The 25,213-nt window shown below is 42.1% G+C and overlaps 1 protein-coding gene across 4 annotated transcripts in view; it reads left to right on the top strand.

Moving 5' to 3' along the window:
- The window catches only part of sptbn4b (spectrin, beta, non-erythrocytic 4b), an 81,711-nt gene that overhangs the window by 12,000 nt on the left and 44,498 nt on the right, over positions 1 to 25,213 (top strand). For all 4 annotated transcript variants that reach the window (XM_031863550.1, XM_031863548.1, XM_031863551.1 and 1 more), the window contains exons 5-23: positions 5,145 to 5,236; positions 5,374 to 5,454; positions 5,591 to 5,706; positions 5,897 to 6,009; positions 6,601 to 6,788; positions 7,221 to 7,338; positions 7,558 to 7,716; positions 8,465 to 8,767; positions 9,031 to 9,181; positions 10,435 to 10,571; positions 11,704 to 11,853; positions 13,187 to 13,555; positions 13,678 to 13,892; positions 14,048 to 14,185; positions 19,787 to 20,027; positions 20,438 to 20,596; positions 21,462 to 21,592; positions 21,696 to 21,921; positions 24,154 to 24,356. In XM_031863550.1, coding sequence (XP_031719410.1) covers positions 5,145 to 5,236; positions 5,374 to 5,454; positions 5,591 to 5,706; positions 5,897 to 6,009; positions 6,601 to 6,788; positions 7,221 to 7,338; positions 7,558 to 7,716; positions 8,465 to 8,767; positions 9,031 to 9,181; positions 10,435 to 10,571; positions 11,704 to 11,853; positions 13,187 to 13,555; positions 13,678 to 13,892; positions 14,048 to 14,185; positions 19,787 to 20,027; positions 20,438 to 20,596; positions 21,462 to 21,592; positions 21,696 to 21,921; positions 24,154 to 24,356 — 3,290 coding nt within the window. The remainder of the gene's footprint in view (positions 1 to 5,144; positions 5,237 to 5,373; positions 5,455 to 5,590; positions 5,707 to 5,896; positions 6,010 to 6,600; positions 6,789 to 7,220; positions 7,339 to 7,557; positions 7,717 to 8,464; positions 8,768 to 9,030; positions 9,182 to 10,434; positions 10,572 to 11,703; positions 11,854 to 13,186; positions 13,556 to 13,677; positions 13,893 to 14,047; positions 14,186 to 19,786; positions 20,028 to 20,437; positions 20,597 to 21,461; positions 21,593 to 21,695; positions 21,922 to 24,153; positions 24,357 to 25,213) is intronic.

Below are 25,213 nucleotides of genomic sequence, written 5' to 3'. Positions count from 1 at the left end.
GCGGTGTTTAGTGGATAAAGCCTGAATGTCACTCAGGGCTTAGAGGCCTCGAAGGTACCAGTCGCCTTCCAGTCTGCTCTTCAACAAGGGCACACACACACACACACACTACATCACATATTAACTTGACATGCACATTGTATCACACATCACACACACACACACACACACACAGGTTTCCAGGCCTTAGCAGCAGTGATACAGGATCAGTTCCTGCCATGTAAGAACAGCAGAAGTCTCTCTTTTACGCTTCAGCACTACAGCGTGGCTTTGGCACAAAATGCTTGTTTGGCATTATTCAGACCCTCCTGTAACATTCATGGTGCACAGCCGCCGAGCAGCTGTCTCCGGGTATTGTCATGGTAGGCCCGGCGACCGACCACAAAGCACATTTAACAGCACCGCCAGCAGACTGTCTTAGTGTGTTCAGTGATCCTCTTCAAGATGTTCTGTGTGCAATATGAGTGGACTCGTAATTTCAGTGTAAATGTTGAAATGAATGTTGTATGACGTTCACTGTTTAAGCCTGTTTAAGTTCCTTGATTGCATAATTGATATGGAAGTGTGCATGTCAGATCACAAAACCGCACCTTACACAGACGTGTGTTATAGTTATTTTTTTTGTCCTTGATAACAACATTTTCTAAAACAGCATTGTACAAAGTCAAGTTTCAGTCTTTAATCTGAATGACATGTTAGGTCATTAGTTAAAGGTCCACTCCATCGTCGTTCTTTTCCGTTTTTTCCGAATGGGAAAGAAATCAAAATCAAATATAAACGCTATATTTAGAATACTTTCACCTCTTTACCGTGCCGCCAGACAGCCCTCTCCAACAGGGAACTGAAGCCGTTATATCGCTCTCTTAAAAGCCTTAAAACACTCCTTCCACAAAAACACAAATTTGACCTCCCAGAACACGATAGTTGCTGATCTACGGCTGCCTCGATCGTGTTAGTTTGTTTGTGTTATTGTGTGACTTTCGGATACGAACTAACTAATTTAAATACAGAGGTAGACACCTCATTTACAATATAGCTGAGTAAAAAAACTGCTATATATAGATTTATATATATAGATCTATATATATAAATATATATGGACCAGCCTTTTAAGTGGACTGTAGAAAATCTAGAAATATACTGCACGAATAGATTTAATAGCTGTAGTACAGTGCTGCTTAAGAAAATATCAGGCTTGCTAACATGCTTGTTTGTTAATTCTGGAATGCCTGTTTGTGTTTTGAGTCTAGCTCGTAACCGGACAGTATTCGGCTGTATTAGCGTTAGCTGACTGCTAGTTCTGCCGCCATTAGCTGTGAGCTTGGCTGCTGTCCCGCTCTCATGCTCCCAGGAGCCACCAGTCGATGGTCTCTTCAATTGTGCATGCGCTGAGAAAGAAGATCAGTGCAGAGGACTGGTGTTCAGGAGTGTGTGTGTGTGTGTGTGTGTGTGTGTGTGTGTGTGTGTGTGTGTGTGTGTGTGTGTGTGTGTGTGTGTGTAAAAGAGAGTAAGAGTAATTATGAAAGAAGTTAGGATCGGGGGAAAGGATGGTTGGCTGATGGGAAGCCACCAGCATTGATGTTGTGTATAAGCAAAGGGTGTGGCCTAACTGTGACCTACAGTCAGTGTTCTCCCTCAGTGATGTGTTAAGTTAATGTCAGGAAGTATTTACTGGTTATGAAACAGTCTCAATGTTACACTGATGCCTCTATATGACTTGCATAAGTAAACGAGACCATCAGCAAGAAGATTGGCTGTTTCTATGTAGTTATTCGGGTCGGATTCCACGCTAAATCAGATGAAATCATGCAGGTTCAACAGAAACTCCTTCAGCTCAGACTCTGGTGGGGCCTCCAGCAACGACCAGCCCACCGCGGACAGACCAAGATCTCACTTTACTGCAGCGTTCAACCAGCAGTCAGAAGCTCTGGTGGGATGGGGAGAGGCCAGGACCAAAGCACCGACACCACGCTGCTGGAGACCCAAGCAGCATTGCTGGGTCCGCTGGAGATAAGGGAGGCAAGGGAGAACCAGAACCAGGACTGAGAGGGCCGGCCCTTTCAGACCCCTGCTGCAGTAAAATGAGAGGCTTCCTAAAGTAAATCTGGTGCTCGGAAACACTTCCTCATAGAAATCAGGTTCTTCAGTTGCGATGTAGTGTACCACACTCTTTACTGCTGTCTGTTTGGCTCATTTAGGTTACTGCAATTCTTTTTATTATCATATCAGCCTTTAAACACCTGCCATTATTTAAAGTTTCGACAAGGAACCTTCATTTTGTGTTGATTTTAGCGGCCCCTGTGGATGAAAGTGGTAGTGTTTCCGAGCGCCAGAGCCCCTTTAGCAAACCTCTCATTTTACTGCAGCAGGGTCCAATAATAATAATAATAATACATTTTATTTATATTACGCTTTTCAAAATTCTCAAAGACACTTTACAAACATTAAAGTCAGTCTACCCAGCTCAGTCCTGGTTCTGGTTCTCCCGTGCCTCCTTTCCCTCCAGCTGATCCAGCAATACGGCCTGGGCCTCCAGCAGCGTGGTGTCGGCGTTGTCTCCCAGAGGGGACCGACAGAGCAGCGAGCTGCTGCCGGGTGCTGAGCTCTCCTCCTCCCCCCGGCACACCGACTGCAGGTCGAAGGCGGAAGCGAAGCCGGATCGGGTCTGTTCGCGGTGGGCTAGTTGATGCTGGAGTCTGAGCTGAAGAGGTTTCAGTTCAACCTGCATGATTTCATTTTACTTTGCGCCAACCGATGACAGGCTTTTAGAATGTTTATATAGAAATAATATAAAGAAATCTAAATGAAAAGAAAATACACACAATATAGAGGGACCATGTTGAAAGATTAAATATTAGGGTTTGAACAGAGAAAATAAATTTAAAATAATTATCACTGAATGAAATAATGTTAAAAACTAAACTGCACAGCACACAAAGAAAGTCCATCACATTTATTTGGGTGATATTTCAGACTAACAATGGTACCAAATCAGTCTGAATATATTTGGTCAAGTTACTGATGTGAAGAATAAACAGGAAACTAAAAGCTCAATCGTTTTGGTCACGTTAAAATAGCCTTACTTTTGTCTCATAGTAAAAAAAACAGTTCATCACATTTATTTCATAATAAGACAATGTGATGTTCTCATTATGTTTACAGTATGGGACACCTGGCTGATCTGGTACACATTGCATTTTAAAGTACACAGTACATTTTGTTGTCAGTTGTTTTTGTAGCTTGCTCGTGGTCCAGGCCTGGGATTTTTACCGTTACATACAATTGTTTTATTTTTTTTCTCCATAATTGTGATACTAACAGAATCTGTGGCTTGATTCAAAATCTGAAGGCGTGTTTATAAGGTCAATAGCTTCATTTAAATGCTAAGTATAATGTCAGCAGGGTGGAGAATTGTCCAAGGTCGTCCGAGCGGCTCCCAGTTAACTTGCACTTTGTCTCTCCTCATCTCCACCTTTTTTTTCCCATTTCCTCCCTTCCTCTGTGGCGAGAGTGAGAGTTTGCTTTGTCCAGTCAGCAGGTAGGACCGAACTACTGCAGTAACTGCAGGCAGGCGGAAAGAGTGAGCGAGACAGAAAGAGAGGGAGAGAGAGGGACAGAGAGAGAGAGGGAGAGAGAGAGGGGGGAAGGAAGGGAGAGGATTGACAGGCAAAGGAAGAGGTAATCCTAACGTATTTACAGAACCATTCACAAATAATAACGGGCTGTTATTATTTGCAGTGACTTCAATTATAGTGTTATATATGTTTGACCGAATGTCCTTGTGTTGCAGTGTGTGTGTGTGTGTGCTTGTGTGTGTGAGAGCATTTGCTTACCGAACACACTGCCGGCTCACTTGCTGTTTACAATGAGACACATAGATGCAGCTTTACTGTATATTTGACCGGCTATATAGATTCAGATTCAAACTGAATGCTAATTTAATCTTGGTGAGATGGTTCATATGTAGATGTTGTGTGCTGGTTATTGGTGAGATGCTAGCAACATTTTATACATGTCCTCTGGGTTTATCTGGCACAAGTCGACAGCAAAGAAAGAAGAGACGAGTTACAGCAGACACACTTCACATAATTATAGACAAACCATAGCAAAGTTTGAATTCTGCAAGTATTTTCAACTTACAGTTCTTTTACTCCTGCTAGGACAGCAGCTAACCATCATTTCGAATGATTATTCCATTGGTAATTTGTGGGATTTAATGATAATTCATTTGATATAGGGATGCACCGATCCAACTCTTTCATTCCTGACAACTGATAGCTATACCTGCGCTTAATTAAAATGTAAAATTCCAGTATATAATGGTTTCACATTGTGATATTGTCTCAGGATAAAGAGACGGATTAATGATTTTAGCATAATCCCAAAACCTCATCTGGTCTCTATTTGTGTTCACGTGTAGTGTTCATCTTCTTGCCTGTGTGTTCATGCATAGGCATTGTGTGTGTGTGTGTGTGTGTGTGTGTGTGCTATACGTAAGGCTGCGTGTGTGCGTGCAGTGTTGACACGGGTAGCAGCTGATTCCAGGGTGTCACGTCCCCAATTACCTTCGATCATGTCACTGTGATGTTATTGGCTGAATGGTTGTCACTGTCACCTACCATCAGGCGTCACAAAGGCTCCACACTTCCTTGCCTTGAGATCTCTCAGCTCTTACTGCTCTTGTCTGTTTTTACTGATCAGCTTCTCTCACTGTGTGCGTTCCTTCAAGGTTTTAGGGATTCTGTTTCAGGAATACTGCTCCTGACAGAGTCTGAGTTGCCGCCCTGATCTCAGTTTTTTTTTTTTTACAAGTGATTCAAATAGGGCTGGTTTTGCTCTCGTGGCTGCTGAGCCAATCAGAGCCTTTGTGGGCAGGACTCAAGCTGGTGACAAACTTTGTCGCAGTTAGACAAATCTTAGCTATGGTTGCTTTACTTAAATTGAATCAAGGATCTTATCACCGCTTGTGGTCTTTTTTGAAGCGGCATAGTTATTGCCATATAACAAAGAGACAAAACAAAACCTCCTGATCTGACTCAGTCTTCATTAAGGAACAGGTAAATACAGAAAAAGAAAGCAGGGTCTGTGCCAGGAGGTCTCGTCCACGAGCACTGACCTGTTTGCTTCGCTGTGCTCTTGTTCAGATCCAGGTGATCAAAATAGAGACGGAGGACAACAGAGAAACTCGCTCTGCCAAGGATGCCCTGCTGCTCTGGTGCCAGATGAAGACCGCAGGGTGAGCAGTGGAATAAAACAATACTCGAGACTGGAAGCTGCAACTGTGAATTTCATGGCCGTTTATGTAAAAGTGCCAAGTCGGTATGTTAGCGGTTTCAGTTTCAAGTTGTGAGAAAGGGATTTCCCCGTGTTTAGGTACCCTGAGGTCAACATCCAGAACTTCACCACCTGCTGGAGAGACGGCCTCGCCTTCAACGCCCTCATACACAGACACAGGTAGCTGTGTCTTTTTTATTCTAACATGTTTCCATGACAGAGATAAAGTGGAGAGACGTGTAGCGGGTTTGGCGGATTTTAGGATTAGTGTCATATAAACATGACAAGTTCTGTTTCATCATCTTGCGCCCTCCAGGTCCGACCTGATAGAGTTCCACAAGCTGACGCGGTCCAATGCAACCCACAACCTCCAGCAAGCCTTCAACATCGCTGAGCAGCACCTGGGCCTCACCAAACTCCTGGACCCCGAGGGTGAGAACGTTCAACTGCTTTTGTCATCAGTCAGACACACATCACATACAGCAATATCCGTATCAAAACCAAATTAGTGGCATGAAAGTGTTTTTTTTTACTCATTGAGATAAATAGTTAGCGTGTGCTTCAAACCTAAAGTCAAGCAGACCATAACCCCTCTGCTCTCCATCACCTCCATCCGTCTCAGATGTGAACACAGAGAACCCAGACGAAAAGTCCATCATCACGTACGTGGTCTCCTACTACCACTACTTCTCCAAGATGAAGGCTCTTATTGTGGAGGGCAAGAGGGTCGGCAAGGTAACAAGTCGCACACACGTGGAGATACACACACACACATATAGACATTCAATATAAGGTGAAGGGCCAGCAGTGTTTGTTAGTTAAATCTCAATTAACAAATAATCAAAATGTGCAGGGACTTAAAGGTAAAATATGTAACTTTTTCTTATCAAAATGTCTTAAAACGACCAGATCTATGTTACTTTTTTTGTTGAATTATGTACCTATATCTATACACCTATATCATCTCAAATGTTTCAACAATTGTGTTTGTTTTGGAGAGGATGAGGATTCATCTCTCGGTAGTAATAATAATCCTGAACGATGAACACTGAAGGAATCCTAAACAGGAGAAGATAACTGCAACTCCCATTATCCCACGCTACGTCATGATGTTACCACACCCCGTCTTTTGTTATTGTTGTGATTGAAGGACGAGAAACCCTTCGTGGTAGAACATTAAATGTCGTTCATTTAAGAGATAGAGAAATATACAAACACTATCATTCAAAACAAAGTCTCTTTCTCTCATTTCCTTCTTAACTCTGTGTCCCTATTCTTTGTCTCCGAATGTGCTCCCGACCCCCCCCCTCCGTCTGGCTGACTCAGGTCCTAGACAACTGCGTTGAGGCGGAGAAGATCGTCAACCGCTACGAGGCTCTGGCTTCAGACCTGCTGGACTGGATAGAAAAGACCATCGCGGTCATCAGCAACCAGAAGTTTGCCAACTCGCTGACCGGAGTTCAGCAGCAGCTACAGGCCTTCACCACCTACTGCACCATCGAGAAGCCCAGCAAGTACGTGTTTGTGGATTTCTGAAATGGCATCTTGATATTTAAGTGACTTTTTACATTGTAAATACAACTGGCAATGTGGTGTCCTACTCTGATTGCAGCTCCAAACGCATTTAAATGAATCTGTAAGTCGATACATTGAAAATGTACCAACTGCATCACCTTGAACTTGGAATTACAATGGACAATTCTCACTGTTGTGTTTTCTGACAGATAATAGACGAAACAATCGATTTATTAAGAAATAATCAGCGGATAGGTGACATACTTCTCCGAATGGATTCTTTTTTTTTTCAGAAAATTGACAAGAGCCCTTGAAACCTTTCCATCGTCCTCAAACTTTTGTGTTTTTCTCGACCAAAGTTGACTGTCGAAAGAGAAGACGGCGTATTGTGAAGCTGGATGGCTGACTGTAGTTTTCTGTTTCTCGCTCAGGTTTCAGGAGAAGGGGAATCTCGAGGTCCTTCTGTTCACCATCCAAAGCAAGCTCAGAGCCAACAACCAGAAACCCTACGTGCCTCATGATGGGAAGCTCATCTCAGACATCAACAAGGTCATATACATCCACCAGCTGTGTTGGTTTACTAAAATACACAGTATTTCAGCTTTTACTGAACAGTAAAGAGAAAACCTGCAGTCAAACTTAGTGTCCAAAGTTTTCACTTTACATTGGCCTGTTTAACAAGTTATATTTTACATTACCTCTATTTTTCTATGATACTACCACTATTTAACTGTTTTTTTTTTTTTTTTTTTGCCATTTTCTGTCCAGGCCTGGGAGAGGCTAGAGAAGGCAGAACACGAGAGGGGCGTGGCTCTGCGCAAGGAGCTGATTCGTCAGGAGAAGCTGGAGCTGCTGGCTCAGTGCTTTGACCACAAAACCACTATGAGACAAGCCTGGCTCAATGAGAACCAGAGACTCGTATCGCAGGTAGGGACCTCGTGCAGCGGCCTCTTCCAGTGAAGACTGAATGAGCAAAAGGGTTCGACTGCATCGGGGAAAAAGATGACCTGCTAAATTTCGTTTTTTTTGGGGGTTTTTTTCAGTTCCCTGTCTAAATTATATTTAATGTATTATGCCCACTATTTTTCCCTTTTGCACGGATGCAAAGTCAAATATTGCAGATGATTAGTGACATAATAATAAATAACCAATTAAACCAAATAATCAATTTTAAACTTGATGTGTGAGCTGCATAGTTCCTCTCACAAATGTGTGTTTTCTTATTGTCCCTTCACATGGACGTTTGTGCAGAACCATTTATGTGAAGAGTTTGACCCTCTGCTTCAGGGGCTTTTCTATTATACTCAGTACTCAGAGTGCCTTGGAGACATCTTTTAAGTTTAACTTCGGAAATTAAAAAAATATTTGCATATTAATGGAATCTGGATGTTTTACTGAGATTAGAATTAATATGTGCATGATATAACTTGTACTAACACATGTATTACACCAGTCTAAATTACATAGTAGGCCTCCAACAGAGAATATTGTTCCATTCAGATGAATTCCTGTAAAATCAACCTGTGTTTGAATACATGTGAAGTCCTGTACTACTGTGTGCAAGTTAATTTGTCTTCTTTCACTTTCTCTTTTCACTTCCACCCCCTTAGTCTCCCCACTTTCTTTGAGCATCTCACACCGTTTTCTTTCGAATTGTTCTTCACTTTGCCTACAGGACAATTTTGGCTACGACCTACCAGCAGTCGAGGCGGCCATGAAGAAACACGAGGCCATTGAGGCGGACATCGCCTCGTATGAAGAGCGAATCGGCGTGGTGGTGGAACTCGGGGCGGAGATAGAGGCAGAAGGATACTACGACATCCGGCGTATCCTGGCACGAAAGGAGAACATCCTGGGCCAGTGGAGTCTGCTGAAGGAGCTGGTGGCTGGGAGGAGGACCCGGCTGGAGAAGAACCTGGCCCTGCAGAAGACGTTCCAGGACATGGTCTACATGATCGACTGGATGGAGGACACACAGGTAATGCAGGCTGTGTGAGAGAGACACTCCATTGTATTCAGTAGTTGGACAAAGACAGAGGAAAGAAATCGTGGACATGAAGAACGACAAATAGATCCAGAAAGACAGAGAGTCAAAGATGTTTGCATGTTCATGATTTATCAAGAGAAATTAAGACATAGGGAATATAGTAGGATAGAGGGGGGGGGGGGAATTAAACTAGTAAAAAATAAAGACATCCTGATGTATTGTAACATCACACATGTTCCCTGTCGTCGTCTCAGGTCCAGCTTCTGTCCAAGGACTTTGGGAAGCATCTCCTGGAGGTGGACGACCTGCTGCAGAAACACAGTCTGCAGGAAGCCGACATTGCAGTGCAGGCCGAGCGGGTCGAGACGCTCAACACCTCTGCTCTCAAATTCACCACGATAGAAGGTATATACCACACACACACACACACATCTGTCTTCAGCTTCATATGAAAGTAAAAGTCTGAACAAAGTTTCAGGGGTTTTCGTTAGTATTGCCTGTAATGAGGGCTGGCATGAATAGAAATGCAGTTTTTAATTGATCTGGTTCGAATCAACTTAAGGGAATGATCTGAGGTGAAACTGTCGTGTTGTACTGAGAGTTCCGGTTTGTAAACAGTGTCATAAGTATACAACCATTTGACCACCATCGACTAATTCTCTATTGATTAACCTGTTGATTTGTTGACGATTTATCTAAACAATCATTTTAATAATTAATATTTGAATTAATTTAAGTTTATTCTATTTTGACAAACTGTAGGCTATGTCATTTTATAATGCTGAACACTTTCTACAGCAGCAGGCAGATGAATATATTTAGCAGCTCCAAGGGCAAAAGGTTTTTAGAATATTGATGTCGATGCATTTTCAGCGTTGACGTCATCGGTTAGGCCGTTTTGACCGCAGGATGCAGGATACTAATTGAATTGAAAAAGTGTTTGTTGTGTTTTTCTTATTTATTTATTTTTTGTTGAATTCGTTGATTCAATTTGATGCACATTTTGGTACAAAAAGCCTTATGTGTTGATAAGAGCTACAGCATGTGCACAGTAACTAGAGATGCACCGTTACTTTTACTGATGCTGATATCGGTCCGATACTGACTCACTTAGCTGTATCGGGTAAGAGGGACAATATGCAGATCTGGTATCGGATGCCGTTATTTTAGAATAAAAAAATTCAGTGCATTTATATCTATGTATTTATTAGTTACATTTAGTTTTACAAGGTTAGGAAAGCAATATTTAAGTCAGACCGGACCTTACTCATAGAAGGAATGATCCCACTCACGTCCACACTGTGAGGCATACAGCTTATTAAATGAACTCTGGTCGAACTCTGGAATCGGTTCAGGACTGAAAAAGGCTGATTGGTGCATCGACAATATCAACAACTAAATTGAACCTTTGAAAGTATAAGATTTGTTTAAGTAGTAACGAAGAGGCAACAATTGTTTCTGAACTATTCCTCAGTCTACTGAAATGGACCAGTATTGATTTCATTCAGTCTTCTGAAGATGTATTTGACCTTGAGACAACTCGATATCAGTAAGGTGATCCTCTCAGTAGTCCAGCTCAGAGAACACTACTCTGTAATGAGTGAATGTATCCATTTTGGGATTTTCACAGTCATTAACCTCATTTCATTGTTTCCCAGGTTACCAACCGTGCGACCCACAGGTGATCTGTAACCGTGTCAACCACGTCTCTACCTGTCTGGAGGAGCTGAAACAACTGGCAGATAAAAGGCGCGATGAGCTGGAGGAGTCGAGACAACTGTGGGCCTTCTTTCAGGTAGAGCGGGGCGACGGGATAATGCCGCGTTGATTGCTCTGAGCAAGTTAAGGGGGCCAGTAAACCCCATGTGAAGCTGTTGGATGCTTCAAACGGTTTTCATGCTATCATTCTTTTCACCAAAATGTCTGTATATTTTCGTGTGCACAAACGAGTGCAAAATGTGCACCGTTATCCCCGTATTCAAACTATCACTGCGTCTCCTCTCTCAATGTGACTGCACATCACTCCACCTTCAAGTGTAAAACAACTAAAGACATTTGAAGGGGGGGGGCATCAGTCTTTGTGTTTGGGATTCCAAATGAATTCATCTTCATCATGTCAAACCTGCTTTAAAGTTTTCTATGCATTGTTTTTGAGGGAAATCCTACTCACTCTACCTTTAATTTATTATACATCAATCAACCTTAGTTAACAACATTTTCATACCGGTAGCTGGCTAATTAGTGGAGAAATCTAACAGAAATATCTACTGAAGAGATGATAAATCACACAGCAAACTATTGTAGTAATAATAACTACGCTGTGGTTTTGGTTCCTTTTGCACAAGAACAGAATATTCTGCAGTGCAGTGAGGACCTGTGTTTGTGTTTTACAGCATATCTATTCTACAGTAGTAATGAATAACACAGCTTTCTCTCTTGTAGACTGGGAGAGAAGGCACAGATTATAATCCCATTAGTTATTTTTAACTAATGTGTGGAATGTGTGTCTAAGCTGTCCGTCACTCACACAGTCACTCACACAGAGGTGATGAACGAGTTATTAGTGTTAGTGAGTCAGCTTTTAGAACGAACTATGAAAGTAATGAGCGTATAATGAGAATAGCAGATTTCTTTGTCCAAAGAGTCATTGGTTCACACTGTTGAATCACTAATTACATCACATTACTGATTCATGTGGCTGATTCCCCTTCTGCCTTTTTGGGAGGCTCTCAGAATCAGACTGGGATCAGTGTTAGACGGACTTTATGCATTACAGGGAGGACGGGTCCTTCACATAGTTTTTCCATATCTTGCTTTTTTCTTTTTCCCACTCTTCCCTTTTATGTTTTCATTGATTATATCTTTTTTTTTTTAAATAATATTTTCTTTGTTTGAATGTTAAAATGTACATCTTGTTCTCCTGTTAGGAGCTGGAGGAGTCGGAGGCCTGGATCAGGGAGAAGAGCTCCATCCTGGGAGCTCAGGGTTACGGGAAGGACCTGAGCAGTGTGCTGAAGTTACTACAAAAACACAAGAACCTGGCTGGAGAGCTGCTGGCTCACCGGTCGCTGCTGCAGGTGTGTATGCGTGTCTGTGTGTGAGAATGAGCACCTGGAGTACCCACAGTACCTGGAGTTTCAGTTCTGAACTTGATGTACTTCAGTGAATTTATTCATTCACCTACCAAAAAACAACAACGTAAAGGGATATTTTGGATGTTTTGAAGTGGGGTTGTGAGTGGTATTTCTCCATAGTCAGTGTTTTAACTACAGTAGATAGGGGTCGACACGCCCACAGTTTGGAGAAACAGACTGCTTGACGGGGGGATGGGGACAGCAGCAAAATGTATTTTAGACACCTAAAAAAGGCCCACCTAAATAAAAAAGTGTATGCTATATTTGGAATATTTCCACCACTTTACCTTTAGCTTATTCCAAAGGTGAGCTGAAGCCGTTACATCCATCAATGCTCTCTGTAAAGCCGCCAGAATCCATTGGAAAAAAACCAAACAATTGTATTTGCTTTGCAGAACACGCTGGTCTACCGCTGCCTCCATAGATTAGTTTGTTTGTGTTGTTGTGTGACTTTGCTGAATTTCGTGAATGTGAAATAGTAATAACCCTTTAAAAAACCAAAATCACACAATAACACAACAAAACTAACTCACCGTGTTCTGCGAGGTAAAATTGCTGTTTTTGTCAAAAGAGTCTGGTCACTTTGAAGAAAGCATAGATACAAATTTCAAGTATTCTAAATATATATTTATATATATATTTAGGTATCTAAAATAGGTTTTGCTGCTGCCCCCGTCCACAGTAGTGCATTGCTTTGCTCACGTGTCTGTTTCTCCAAACTCCATCTACTATAGGTAATACACTGACTACAGATGAGTACCTCATGCAACCCTTCAAAAGCCACTTCAAAACATCCAAACTATCCCTTTTAACTTACTAAAACAGTACAAATACAGTTGTTATATCACCTCTGCACTTTTTTAGTACATTTTCATTCCTAGAATCTGGTTCACAGTTTGAATATTGTATTTATTTCATGCTTTTTTTTTTTCTTGTTTGCAAACTCGTACTTGATGTGAAGCACCACATTACCGTTTGAATGTAATATTGCTGGTCAGTTGGCCATCTGTTAACAAGCAGGATAATGTAGAAGACCAAATACAACAATGTTGACTCCAGTTAAAGATCAACACGAGTAAAGCATCCAGAGATGACAATGTTCCTTCACGTTGATTATGATGTCCGTAATGTTGGATTATGTATACGTGTCAACGTGTATCAATTTGAAGACAGTGTTGAAGAACCTGCTTATTAGAAGACCCACCTTACTGCATGCGGTGTGAAAATAATTTGCAGTAACCATGTTATTCCTCCATCCTATCCTATGCTCCTCCAGAACACCATGAAGCGAGGAAAGCAGATCCTGAGTGACAAGAGCTTTGGCACGGCGGGCATCCAGGAGCGCATCATGGAGGTGAAGGGCGAGTGGAAGAGGCTGGAGGACCAGGCCGCGCAGCGTCTCGGCCACCTGCAGGAGGCACTCAACTTTTTCCAGTTCTCCACGGAGACGGACGACCTGGTGGCGTGGCTGCAGGACGCCTACCGCCTGGTCTCCAGCGAAGACTTTGGACATGACGAGTACTCCACCCAGTCCCTTCTGAAGAAGCACCGGGGGGTCAGCGAGGCCGTTGACAAACATCGTATGCATGTGGTGGCGCTGCGCAAACACATGGTGGTGCTGCCTCTGCAGTACCGTGAACAGGAGGTGAGCGGGGAAAGGATGTGTCACTTTTTTCATGTAAAGTATTTTGTGTGTCCCTCTACAATCTTTTCTTTTACCCTTCTTTGTCCCCTCTGCTGTCTTCTCCCCTCTCCTCTCCTCTGCAGGAGGTGCAGGTGCGCATGGGAGAGGTGGAGCAGCTGTACACCGAGGTGGCTGAGGTGGCGGTGCTCAGACAGCAGTGGCTTCACGACGCCCTCGCCGTCTACCGCATGTTCAGCGAGGTCAACGCCTGCGAGCTGTGGATTGACGAGAAGGAGCAGTGGCTGGACAAGATGGAGATCCCAGAGAGACTGGAGGACGTGGAGATGGTGGCGCACAGGTGAGGCAGGGCAGGTGGAAGGTTTGGTCGCTGGGGCAGCAAATGCAAGCTCAGCTGGTTTGTTTAAATCAAAGAGCTCAACATTTTTAGTCAGTGAAAAGAACTCTTAACCCACTAACATGTCCTGTCGTATCCCACAATGCCATTTGTTGTAGGTTTGAGAGCCTGGACCAGGAGATGAACAGCCTGATGGGAAGGATCCTGGATGTTAACCAGATAGTTCAGCAGCTCCTGGATGGAGGTCATCCGTCCTCTACAGAGGTCAGAGGTTGTCAGGATCACCTCAACTCACGGTACGGAAACCAAACTGACTTGTTCTTGTCGTAACATTAACGTTTATTCTATAACTCTTTTCCAATGAACGTAGCTAGCAGCGCTTGCTCCAAAATTTGCTAAGTTTAACAAGAAACTTGGCAACACTCCCTTCAGGCCTCCCTCTAAAGCCACGCCCTCCAAAATATCGTACTGAACATAAACAACAAACATGGCTATTGTTAGTCCTGTGGAAGACTCTAGTGACGCGCAATGAGCGCACGGAAGGCCGGTACATAGACCAGGCTGCAATCTCCGGTTATGAAAAGTGAAGCCAATGCAGAAGTGCTTTAAACTTGCATTATTTCTAATGGAAATCAGAGGGCGACTCATCTGGTTGGAAAAAGAAGTCTGGTCGTATAGAAGTCTGTGAGAAAATGACTCTACTTCTCTCTTGATTTATTCCCTCAGTAAACATTGTAAACATGAGTTTATGGTCTCAATCTCTAGTTTCAAGTCTTCTTCAACACAGCATGATGTTCATTTAGTAAATTATGATCCATTTAGAGTCACACAGACCATAAAGCAGAGTATGCTTTAGGGCGGGGCTACCTTGTGATTGACAGGTTGCTATCGCTACCAAAGCCGTACAAAACGTCTCTACGTCCCTCCTCCGCAATCAAATATGGTCACTTCCGTTCACTGGTTGCAAATAACAACTATGGCCATGGCCGTAATCCCAGATGGTGACGGCCAAAACGCCAAACTCGAGGCTTCAAAATGCATTCCACAAGGCAGTAGATGACGTCACGACGACAACGTCCATAGTCTATGAGGTCAACAGGCAGGTCACTGCTCACTGTCCTGCAACAGCCACATATAAGGGAATTTGTTGTTCTTTTTTTTGTCAGCACATTTGATTGATTGATTGATTGATTGATTGATTGATTGATTGATTGATTGCTTCAGAATTTCAACATATTCATAATAACCCAATTTTTTTTTCTAAAAACATTACTCACCCAATACGCCTGTTACAAATCCTACTATCAGGATACGTGTATTTGTAAAGCACCTTTCAAACACAGAGGAGGCACAGAAATACATCAGATCATCATTTAAACACATGCAGAGGAAGATAAAACCTGGAAAAGTCAAATGAAATGAAATACATATCAATATGACAGTAATTAGAATTATTAAAGTTAAATATTTGATTATGGTATTGGTTGTATTATTAACTAATCATATCACTGCAAATACTATTATTATGAAAACAAAACGTTACACTGCAATACTAAGCTACAACCTCTAACCCGATACAGACAGCAGCAGAATAATATGCATTAAAACACTAATATGTCTGTGCTCGCTCACTAACACAGATGTTGAAATGACACGGGCACTGTGTGGAACTACAAAGCAGAGACTTTTGCCATCAGATCAGTAATAACAGAAACCTTTATTTCAGTCATGAGCCAGTAACTGCAAGTGATTGTTAATAGATGGATGTTGGATCTGAACTTCCAGAATCCATATCTAATATTTCCAAGACGGCCTTTTTATTTCCAGTAGATCAGATGACTGTAGTGCACTTTTTGCTGGACTGGCATAGCAGGTGTATGAACAACACATCACTCCTGTTTCAACTTCTCGTCACTGGCTCCCAGTAAAACAAAGAATTCAATTATATTATATTTAATGGTTTAGCTTTTTTTTTAACTCTTTATTTGTTGAATTGTGACCCTTTACTGTAGTTCCCAGAAAAGAAGAGGATATAAGAAGATAAGTATCAAAAACGACTTTAATAGCTACTGTATATCCCTCCGACTTCACCCCACGATCATAGCATTTCAAAAACAGACAAAAGCAAAATAGTTACACAATAGCTTTGATTTTCTTCAGTATGTAGTTTTATTTTATTTTTGTATCATGTTTGTTTCCTTTATACTCTTCCATCTCACATCATGCAGTTTAGAGAGGGTCCAAATCCTTTGATTTCTTATCTCCATTTTATAGACTTCGTTAATCGTGTCCTTCCATTAGCTTTGCTGTGGCGCCTCTGGTTTCAAACATTTTTGTTTGTTATCTCTTTAAGTGCCGCTACTCTAGAATTCTAAAAAAGATACCCATCAGTGTGTTGTCTGTAGTGTTCTGCCAAGTACTAAATGCTCCGGGGCCCAAAACGGAATGTGCACTGAAAGAAAGCATCTGCAACTTTACTTATTTGCGGTTAATGCTGCATTGACTTCCTGTGTTGTTGACATGCTCACTGAATGCACACCGGACAGATTCCTTAGAGCATCAAGTCAGGGTCTCCTCACTCGACCTCAAGCTCATTCTAAATCAGCTTATGGTCCCTTCAATCATTAGTCATAATCTCTACCACACAAACAACAACAACAACAGTGTCTTCTTTTAAAAAAAGATTTATTTCTGTTTGTCTGCAAGCTTGTAAGTTTAAAGTGTGTGGTTAACGGCTTAAAGTTGTATTTTAATAATAATAATAAAAATACCATCCTATTATTTCAATACGTCTTATCTTGAATTTTTTTATCTTGTGTTTTTATATATGTAATACCTTCTAACCATGTTTTTTTCATGCATGATCTTTGCCTATTTCTAGTTTTTCATTTGAAGCACATTGTTTAAAGACCTCTATATAAATAGACCTGATTGATTGATGCCACTGAAACACTTACAGAGAAGAGAGTATGTGGCGAAGGACAAGTTTCCGTAGATTAAAGTCTTCCAAACTTCTACCCAGAAATGTATTTCATAATGTTTACATCTATAATGTGCAGTATGTGGAGAGCAGCCTCTCTTGTATGGCTGTCCTATTTACTCCGGGGAGGGGGGAGGAGGGGGGGAGGAGAGGGGAGGCTGACTGACAAGAAAAGAAGACGTGAGGGAGAGAGATTTCGTAGGGTTGTGTACCTATTCAGGGGAATTCATATACTCTCGAAATTCTTTTTGTTTGTGAGGTAATTTTTTTTGCGTGTAATTGCCTTTTTGACAATTGAGTATGAGTTCAGTGCCTGAGATGTGAATGTAAAATAGCATAACTTCTAACTGTCTGCTGCACCAATGTCTCTCTCGTCCTCGCACCGTTATTCACGCTGACATCCGGCCAGGTCGGCCCTGCGACCGGAGTGGCTGTTTTATCCGTCTCGGCCACGTTCACTGACCACCGTTCTGCCAGCAGAGCCCACGGTGGCCGGGTGTCTACGAGTCTTGTGACCTTGGCTCATGGCGTTTGTCTCGGGGCGACCATCTGTGCTGCCTCAGTCAGGACGAGGCCAGCCAAGAGCAAAAGACAAAAAAATAAAATAAAGCACAAATCTCGTTCACTTTCTGGTATTAGTCGTTCAAATTCTGTTTCAGTTTTAGGGCCATGACTGCATAATGTCTTTGCTGCGCTTTAGACATGAACACTGTGTACATTATTGGGGTTATTGTGTGTAAATTCACAATGTAACACCAGTAACTATATTTCCCATTAGTTGAATATTTTCACCCCGTAGAGCACATAGCTATGTCATTTATCTACTTCAGGATAGTCAGTTTCCTCCTTCGTCTTCACATTTTCTACCTTGAATATGAACAGTTTTACTAATTTTGGGCGTCTTAGTACAGTATTATTACAATATTAATACTATTCAAATTTTATAATTAGTATTTTTTCCTCAAATCATCAACATTTATGTAAGCATACACTCATGGTTATCCTTTATTTCATATATGAATACATAAAACTAAACTAAACTTTGGGTAAGCTTATCCACCACTGCTTCCCTGTAGACACACATGTCAAGTTTCATTTCAGTGAAGCAGCAACCCCCGTCACACACACACGCACACACACGCACCCCAACAATCAGCACCAACGTGTTGCATCTTTAAGGCGACTCTAGCAGCTCTGAGGTCAGTGTCACCGAGCTGATTTCCTGCCTGCCCGCAGAGCGCTCTGTCTGCCTCTCGGTGACTCTGCCATTACCTCATTACCTCTCTGCGTGTGTGTGCGTGCCTCGGTGCGTTTGTGTGTGTGCGCGTGTCTTGGCTGAATAGGTTGTGTACTGAGACCTGCTGGTCTGGAGCAGAATCAGGAGAACATATTGTATGACGATATGGTGAGCAGACAGGGCCCGGGCAGAGAGCAAACCCAATCGACCGTCTCACAGGAATCATTTCAGGTCAACATGGAAATTAGTCTTTTACTGATTCTGCAGCTTGGCTCTTCTCAAGGTCACGATTCATGTTTCATGTTAAAGATTTTTAGCTTTTTCATAACAGAAACCAAAAAACAAGAGTTTTCATATAAGCGCCAGATCTAACAATACAAGATGCCTCTGGTTTAAAACCAATCAGTCTAATATTTTTCAGCTGATGCAGTATTTCTGCAGTAGATCTTGTGACCTGGAACAATAGAGCGCTGGAGTAATAAGCCTGGTAGTCTTACAGTTCATCCTTTTTTCAAACCTTATAAGAGGCCAGGAAGAAAATGAATCCTGCCTTACCCCTCTGAACACAAAGCAGTTTCGGGGCGTTCTGTCACATTTTCGTCGTTATCACTGCGATGTATAAGTGTGTATCTGTGGCTCAGTGGTGGAGCAGGGTCGTCCTTCAATCAGAGGATGGGCAGTTCGTGTCGATGTGTCCTTGGGCAAGACACTTATCACCAAATGCCTGCAATGTATAAGTGGGCATGAATGGTTAGTTAGAGTCCTGATGGGCAGGTGGGCACCTTGCATGGTAGCTCCTGTCATCAGTGTATGAATGGGTGTGAATGGGTGAATGATGACATGTAGTGTTAAAGCAGTTTGAATGGTTGAAAAGACTAGAAAAGCGCTACAAGTACAGTCCGTTTATCATTTACCATCTATGGAAAAGGCAAAATCATGAATAGAGGTAGAGAGAAGTCAAACATATCTTTTGTACAGTATAACATAGTTACAAAGCCATAGATCATAAAAAGTTGAATTTGAACGCAAGTTGAAATTCTTTGATAATTCCTTTAAAAAAATCTAAATCGGAAAACAATGGAACTTACATATATATATACAACATTTTTCCAAGTGTTTGAGGCTCCACGTGCTATGTACAGTATATGAACGTTTTACATGTTTACAGCCTCTCCCGTCTGCTCTTTGTTCAGTTGAAGCTTCACAGATATTTTGTCACGTAACTGTTGGTCTCAGCAGAATCAATCAGGGCTTCCAAGTTGCACCGAGGAGCTCAGAATTAAATGTTTTATCAGGAACTGGTTAGAGCAAATGTTTTTTTATGGAGGTGTGAAATTTTAAATGAAACATGTAGAATAAAGTGTTTTTGATGAAATATCACATTAGTTAAGCTTTGGAAAGATAGAAATGTGGCAATAATGTTGTTTTTTGAAGAAAACATGTTTTTCAATCCCGTCGGCGGGTTTTGGGGTTTGGAGGACTTAAACGATCCAAACTGGCTCTGGGTTCTGAAAACATTCTTATTGAAAATTGGAGGGTGAATGTACAAGCTTAAAACAAATCTCTTTTGGATTGAAAAGGAATGACATCCTGTAGGTGTAAAATGGAGAAATCTTCACTGCCGCACATTTCTCCCTCACAGTACCACATTCTCTCTCTATCCTTGTCCGTCCATACCAGGTGGAACAGCATCGTGGAGCTGGTGGAGCAGAAAAAAGATCAGCTGGACTCCATGCTACGCCTGCAGAACTACCTGCTGGAGTGTGCCGAGATCAAGTCCCAGATCCAGGACAAGAGAAAAGCCATCGACGCCACTCAGTACATGGGCAGCGACCTGGGAGGAGTAATGGCTCTGCAGAGACGCCTCTCCACCATGGAGGGAGCCCTGTCTGTCCTGGAGCCCAAACTACTGCATCTACAGGTAGGGAATTATGGGGAAAATACATTGACTATACGAGCGGTAAAAGAAGACATTCATTTAGGTTTCCACTGTGATTTTTAGATAATTTACATTAGAAAAACTGCTCTTTTTCGAGTCTTGTTAGCCATAATGGCTAACTGTTAATGTTAACCTTGTAACCTGTTCATTTTCCCATGTTTTTTGTATTTATTACAAACAAACCACTGTTGGTGCTACAGGAAATATAGAACACATCAGTAAAGGTAATAGATAGTGGCACAATAAATAACATTATTTTCACCAAATCAGTGATCGTGAGGAACCACAAAAGATATAAAAATATGGAGGTTAATATGATTTGATACGCAGGTTGCATTATGCAGCATCAAAGGCTACAATCACCACAACCCCCTCTCTGTTTGGTGATGTAGGAGGAGGCGGAGCACATGGCCACCGCCCACCCTGGTCGGGCCATGGACGTTCTCGTGCCGTTTGATGGCATCAGCGTGGGGTGGGAGGAGCTGAAACGCACCTTGCAGGGCTGCGAGGACTCGCTGATGGTGGCCAGCAGGCTGCAGAGCTTCATACAGGTACACAGAGACGGCTCATACGTCACTCTGATCCTTCTGAATAGGGACTGACTCGGCATCTCACTCCATCCCATTGATACTGCCATGTGGCTGACTTTACCAATTTATCACATTTTTTAAAAGAAATGAGCTCAACAATGTTAAATCACGTTGTTGCTTTGAGTTAGTTATTGTTATGAGACAAAACAATATCTCAGCACTTGTTCCAGGAATAAGTTCATCACTGGTATTGATCAGTAACCCACGCAGATACAGAAAGCTCTGGTAATTATGTGCTGTTGAGCAATAGAAACAACCTCTGCCTCTGTGCCTCTGTAACGGCTGAGAAACTTCCCAGAAGAGGTGCAGGAGGCGATTCTATCAGCCATGGCTGATAGAGTTGCATGGGAGTCCAGATTTCTAGATCCACAACAACAGACATGGAGAAATATGCGCTGGAGAAATTGATTTTAGGAAGTAAATTTGACAACAAACAAGCACAAATTCGCAATAGCTTCAAGCTATGCATGAATTCTCAAACACAACCTCACAAACAGTTGACTTCTACGCCTCATAGATGGAGAGTTGCAATGGATGGGTGGATGAGATGGGATGGGATTGATTGGATGGATGGATGATGCGATTGGATGGATGGTGGGAAGGGATTGGATGGCTGGACGGATGGTATGATGAATGGATGGATGGTGGATGGGATGGGATGGAATGGAGTTGGATGTTTTAGATGGATGTCATTTTTACACAAGAAAACCATTCGTATGGTGATGATGTGATGAAGTATATTTTGTCCGTCCGCACAAACTTTTGTGCTGCAGAACAAGAATAGAATTGATTCGATGTAAATCATGTTCCTCTCCCCGACTGTCAGGACCTGGACTCTTTCCTCACCTGGTTGGTCCAGACGCAGACGGCCGCCGCCTCAGACCAGCTTCCCAACGACCTGGAAGAGGCAGAGAAACTCATCAACAAACACGCGGCCCTGAAGGAGGAGATCGGACGGTGGGTCGCCGGGGCAATCAAAGGCTCATTCATGACTTTTTTAACACATCTTCCTTCTTAACCATGACATCATGTGTCACGGTCTCTGTCATTTTCCGTGCAGGTACGAGGAGGACTACGAGCGCCTGCAGGCCATGAACGAGCTGCTGGAGTCCGAGGAGGCTCCCCTCCCTCAGGCCGCCCTGCAGCAGTGGCTCCAGAAGCTCGATGTCGGCTGGAACAAACTCCTGGAGATGTGGGAGAGCCGGAGAGAAGTCCTGGTCCAGGCTCACATCTTCCACCTCTTCCTGCGGGATGTCAAACAGGCCGAATCCTTCCTCAACAACCAGGTGAGACAAGCAAACACCGAGCAAGTGTTGAGAGTTTACGAGGAGCGTCTCTCCAGACAGCTCTTTATCAGCAGTTCTGGGTCGTTGTTCTGTCAGTCCAAAACCTCTGGTTCAAAAATGAAATATCTCGAAAACTTTTGGAGGGATTGCTCTGAAGTCATCCAGCCGTGAAATATGACCAACGCCAGGTGATGTGAAAAAGCCATCCATCGTCCTGCATGACTTTACTATTTGTTGTTAACGGGCTTTGTATGTAATTAACTCATTAGCAAAGCTTCTAGCGAATCTTAAATAGCTCAACTATTTTCTTGCAATATTAGAGAAGTTCTGTTAAATTACGCTTAACAGCCAACTGATGTATGCAACATGCAGTATGATGTGCTTTTATGTTGCTGTATTCACATTGCACCTTTTAGGTGAAGTTTCTCTTTTATTTAATCTTCGTATCACGTGCATGGAGGTTTGTTTCTTCTGGAGTTGTTCCCGTAACGAGACCAGTGTCGTAAATGCCTCTGATACAACCTAACATGCTGGATCGGGTATTGGCGAGTATGCGTGTCGATGCACCGATCCAATATCACATTATCATATCATTTATCAGACAATTTACGCTACACAGGACCAACAACAACGCGTGTCACTCACAACCTGATCCGTACATCCTGACAAATCGCTACTGAGCGTGTGCAAGAGAAGCGGCTGGATGGCTCACTCGTTGGCTACTTCCGGAAAAAAAACGATTGCTGCATCTGAAATTGATGATGGAAGTCACTAAGGAGTGAGCCATCTCACTTCTTTTTCCATATCAGTTGAGAGTTGCACATGTGCAGTAGCGATCGGAGAGTGTAACGTTAGACATAGCTAACAAAATGTCCGCAATTTGTCAATATTTGACAGGAAAATCTTTTCTAATCTTAAATGTCACAGGCAGAGCTGCCTTTGACTCTTGTGTGTGCGCGTATGTCTATACGTGTGTGTTTATGTGTGTGTGTGTGTGTGTGTGTGTGTGTAAGCCTGTGTGCTGGCCGAAACGTCCCTTTTGGCTTGATAAAAGATCTTTACCAGGGACCAGCTCTCCTCATTAGCCCGGGGGTTTGATTCAGAGAGAGCAGCATTTCTTCTTGAATACATATCAAAGATGTCTGCCTCTCTGTTGTTTCTTCCTCAGTTTCATTTTACTTTCTGTGCGTCCAGAGGCCACATAGTACATCTGTAATGATGTGGTTCGTTTGAGTAGTTTTTCTTACATTTTTTAATATTTAGGGATTGATGGAACAAAATTAAAGTTTTTCACAATTATTTAATAAACGAATTGATTCATCTTTCAGTCTAATAGTGGAAAACGTACCCACACAATTTAACAGAAAAATCACAAAAGTGATCCTGACTAAGAATTGACATAGTCACATCCGATTGGTCAAGTCTTGCCGATAGTCGACTGATCGCCAAATTATGTGGTGTGTTTTTTTTGCTCATCGCTGTCTGTTTAAGCTTTATATGGAAAAGTAGTAAGAACAACAAAACTATTTGCTGAGATACATGTGACAAACGCTGAGCTTGTGTTTCACAATCACGGACAGCGTTGTTTTTGTGTGTTTTGTGTGTGTGTGTGTGTACAGTGTGGCACTATATTAGATAATTGTGCTACGTCTTATGTTTTCTTTGATTTTGAAACAGCAGCCTTATGTTGTTGTTATTTAGCCTTCATGATATTTAGCCTGGTGGCAAGTTTGTGCTACATGTGGATGTATTCACTCACACTTGAGATTGATTGAAAGCACATGAGTTTTTTCCGAATTTTGATGAACAGCATTATGAACAGACTGATATTTAAACCAAAATAGGCTTTACATCATGATTTATAGGGAGACACCAAGCTATTCTATGTATGATCAGACATTCAACTCCCCCTTATAGCCTGAATGGAATCATCCGTTGTTTCATTACCGCATTTTTCCGCCACTGCGATGATTCGACTGTGACTGATTAATGGATTATTAAATTAGTTGACAATATTTTTTTCTTTTCGATCAACTGATCGACAATGTAAAGAGTAAAATTGGTTGTTGCTCATATGATTTTTTAGAAAACATTAAATATCAGCTTAAATTTCAAGAAGCACTCTTCAGATATTTATTTTACTTTTTCTTTACTTTTCTACATATCCCCTGACTTCACTTAGTCAGCTCATAAACCAGGAAACCACCTCACTGTTACGTCTTCATTTCCCAGGAGTCGGCCCTCGCCCACGTGGAGCTGCCCACCACGGTGGAAACGGTGGAAGCCGCCATAAAGAAACACAAGGACTTCACCACCACCATGGAGCTGAACCTACACCGGATCAAAGCTGTGATCGAGGCTGGAGAGAGTCTGATCAGCCAGAGTAACATCTACTCGGACCGCATCAAGGAACGCATCGACACCCTCGCCAACAGGTACCAGATGCTAACATAACAAGGTTTATGAAGCGATGAATGGAATGACATGGATTAGACTAATTTAAGGCCAAATATCTGAAGTAGAAGACGATATCTGTTGAATATGGTCATTTTTATTTCATTATGAAGCATTGAAAGCTATCAAAAGAGCTTCAAAACGGTGATTGCCCACATTTACAATTCAGTTATAACTATATTATATATATCTATACATGTTACAACTGATTTAGGAAGTTCGCTGAGTGTGAGCATGTAGAAATTATGACACAAAAAATATATGCTGAGTTAAAGCACAATTAAATAAAAAAATATACAGCTATAGGATATCAAAGAAAAGCCTTTTTGTATACAGTGATGTATTAAGTTAGTGAATTTTTTTTTTTAAAGAAAATACAGATCCTTAAGTAGTCGCTAGCTTGTAAACCCTAAGTAGTTTTTTTTTCTTGAATAAATCTCCATTTAAGATGAAATGATGCCAAACGTTTCAGGTTTCTTCATGCTAGTTCTGTTCAAAGTGAGCACTAACTGCAGCTCCAAACACTTAAGCTGATTTCAAAGCACAAAGAAGCAAGCATCTGTCAGGACACAATGCAACGATAATAAAAAAAAAAGAAAGAACAATAGCAGCTAAAGCATTTGAAAGGAGAGAGACCCTCAAGAATAAATGAAACAAAGCAAAGAAGAAAACACAAAAACACAAAGCTCGGTCTGTTTAGTCCACCACAACCGACACCTGACCATGAAATCTGTGTGATAGCTGAGGTGGTGGTGGTGTGTGTGTGTTGGGTGGGGGCTGGGATGCTTTTTTGTGTGTGTGTGTGTGTGTGTGTGTGTGTGTGTGTGTGTGTGTGTGT

This window comes from Anarrhichthys ocellatus, unplaced genomic scaffold (genome assembly GCF_004355925.1).
Source record: "Anarrhichthys ocellatus isolate YVR2014 unplaced genomic scaffold, GSC_Weel_1.0 scaffold29, whole genome shotgun sequence".
Taxonomy (NCBI): domain Eukaryota; kingdom Metazoa; phylum Chordata; class Actinopteri; order Perciformes; family Anarhichadidae; genus Anarrhichthys; species Anarrhichthys ocellatus.
The sequence above is the reverse complement of the archived record's forward strand: the minus strand, read 5'-3'. Positions and strand labels throughout refer to the sequence as shown.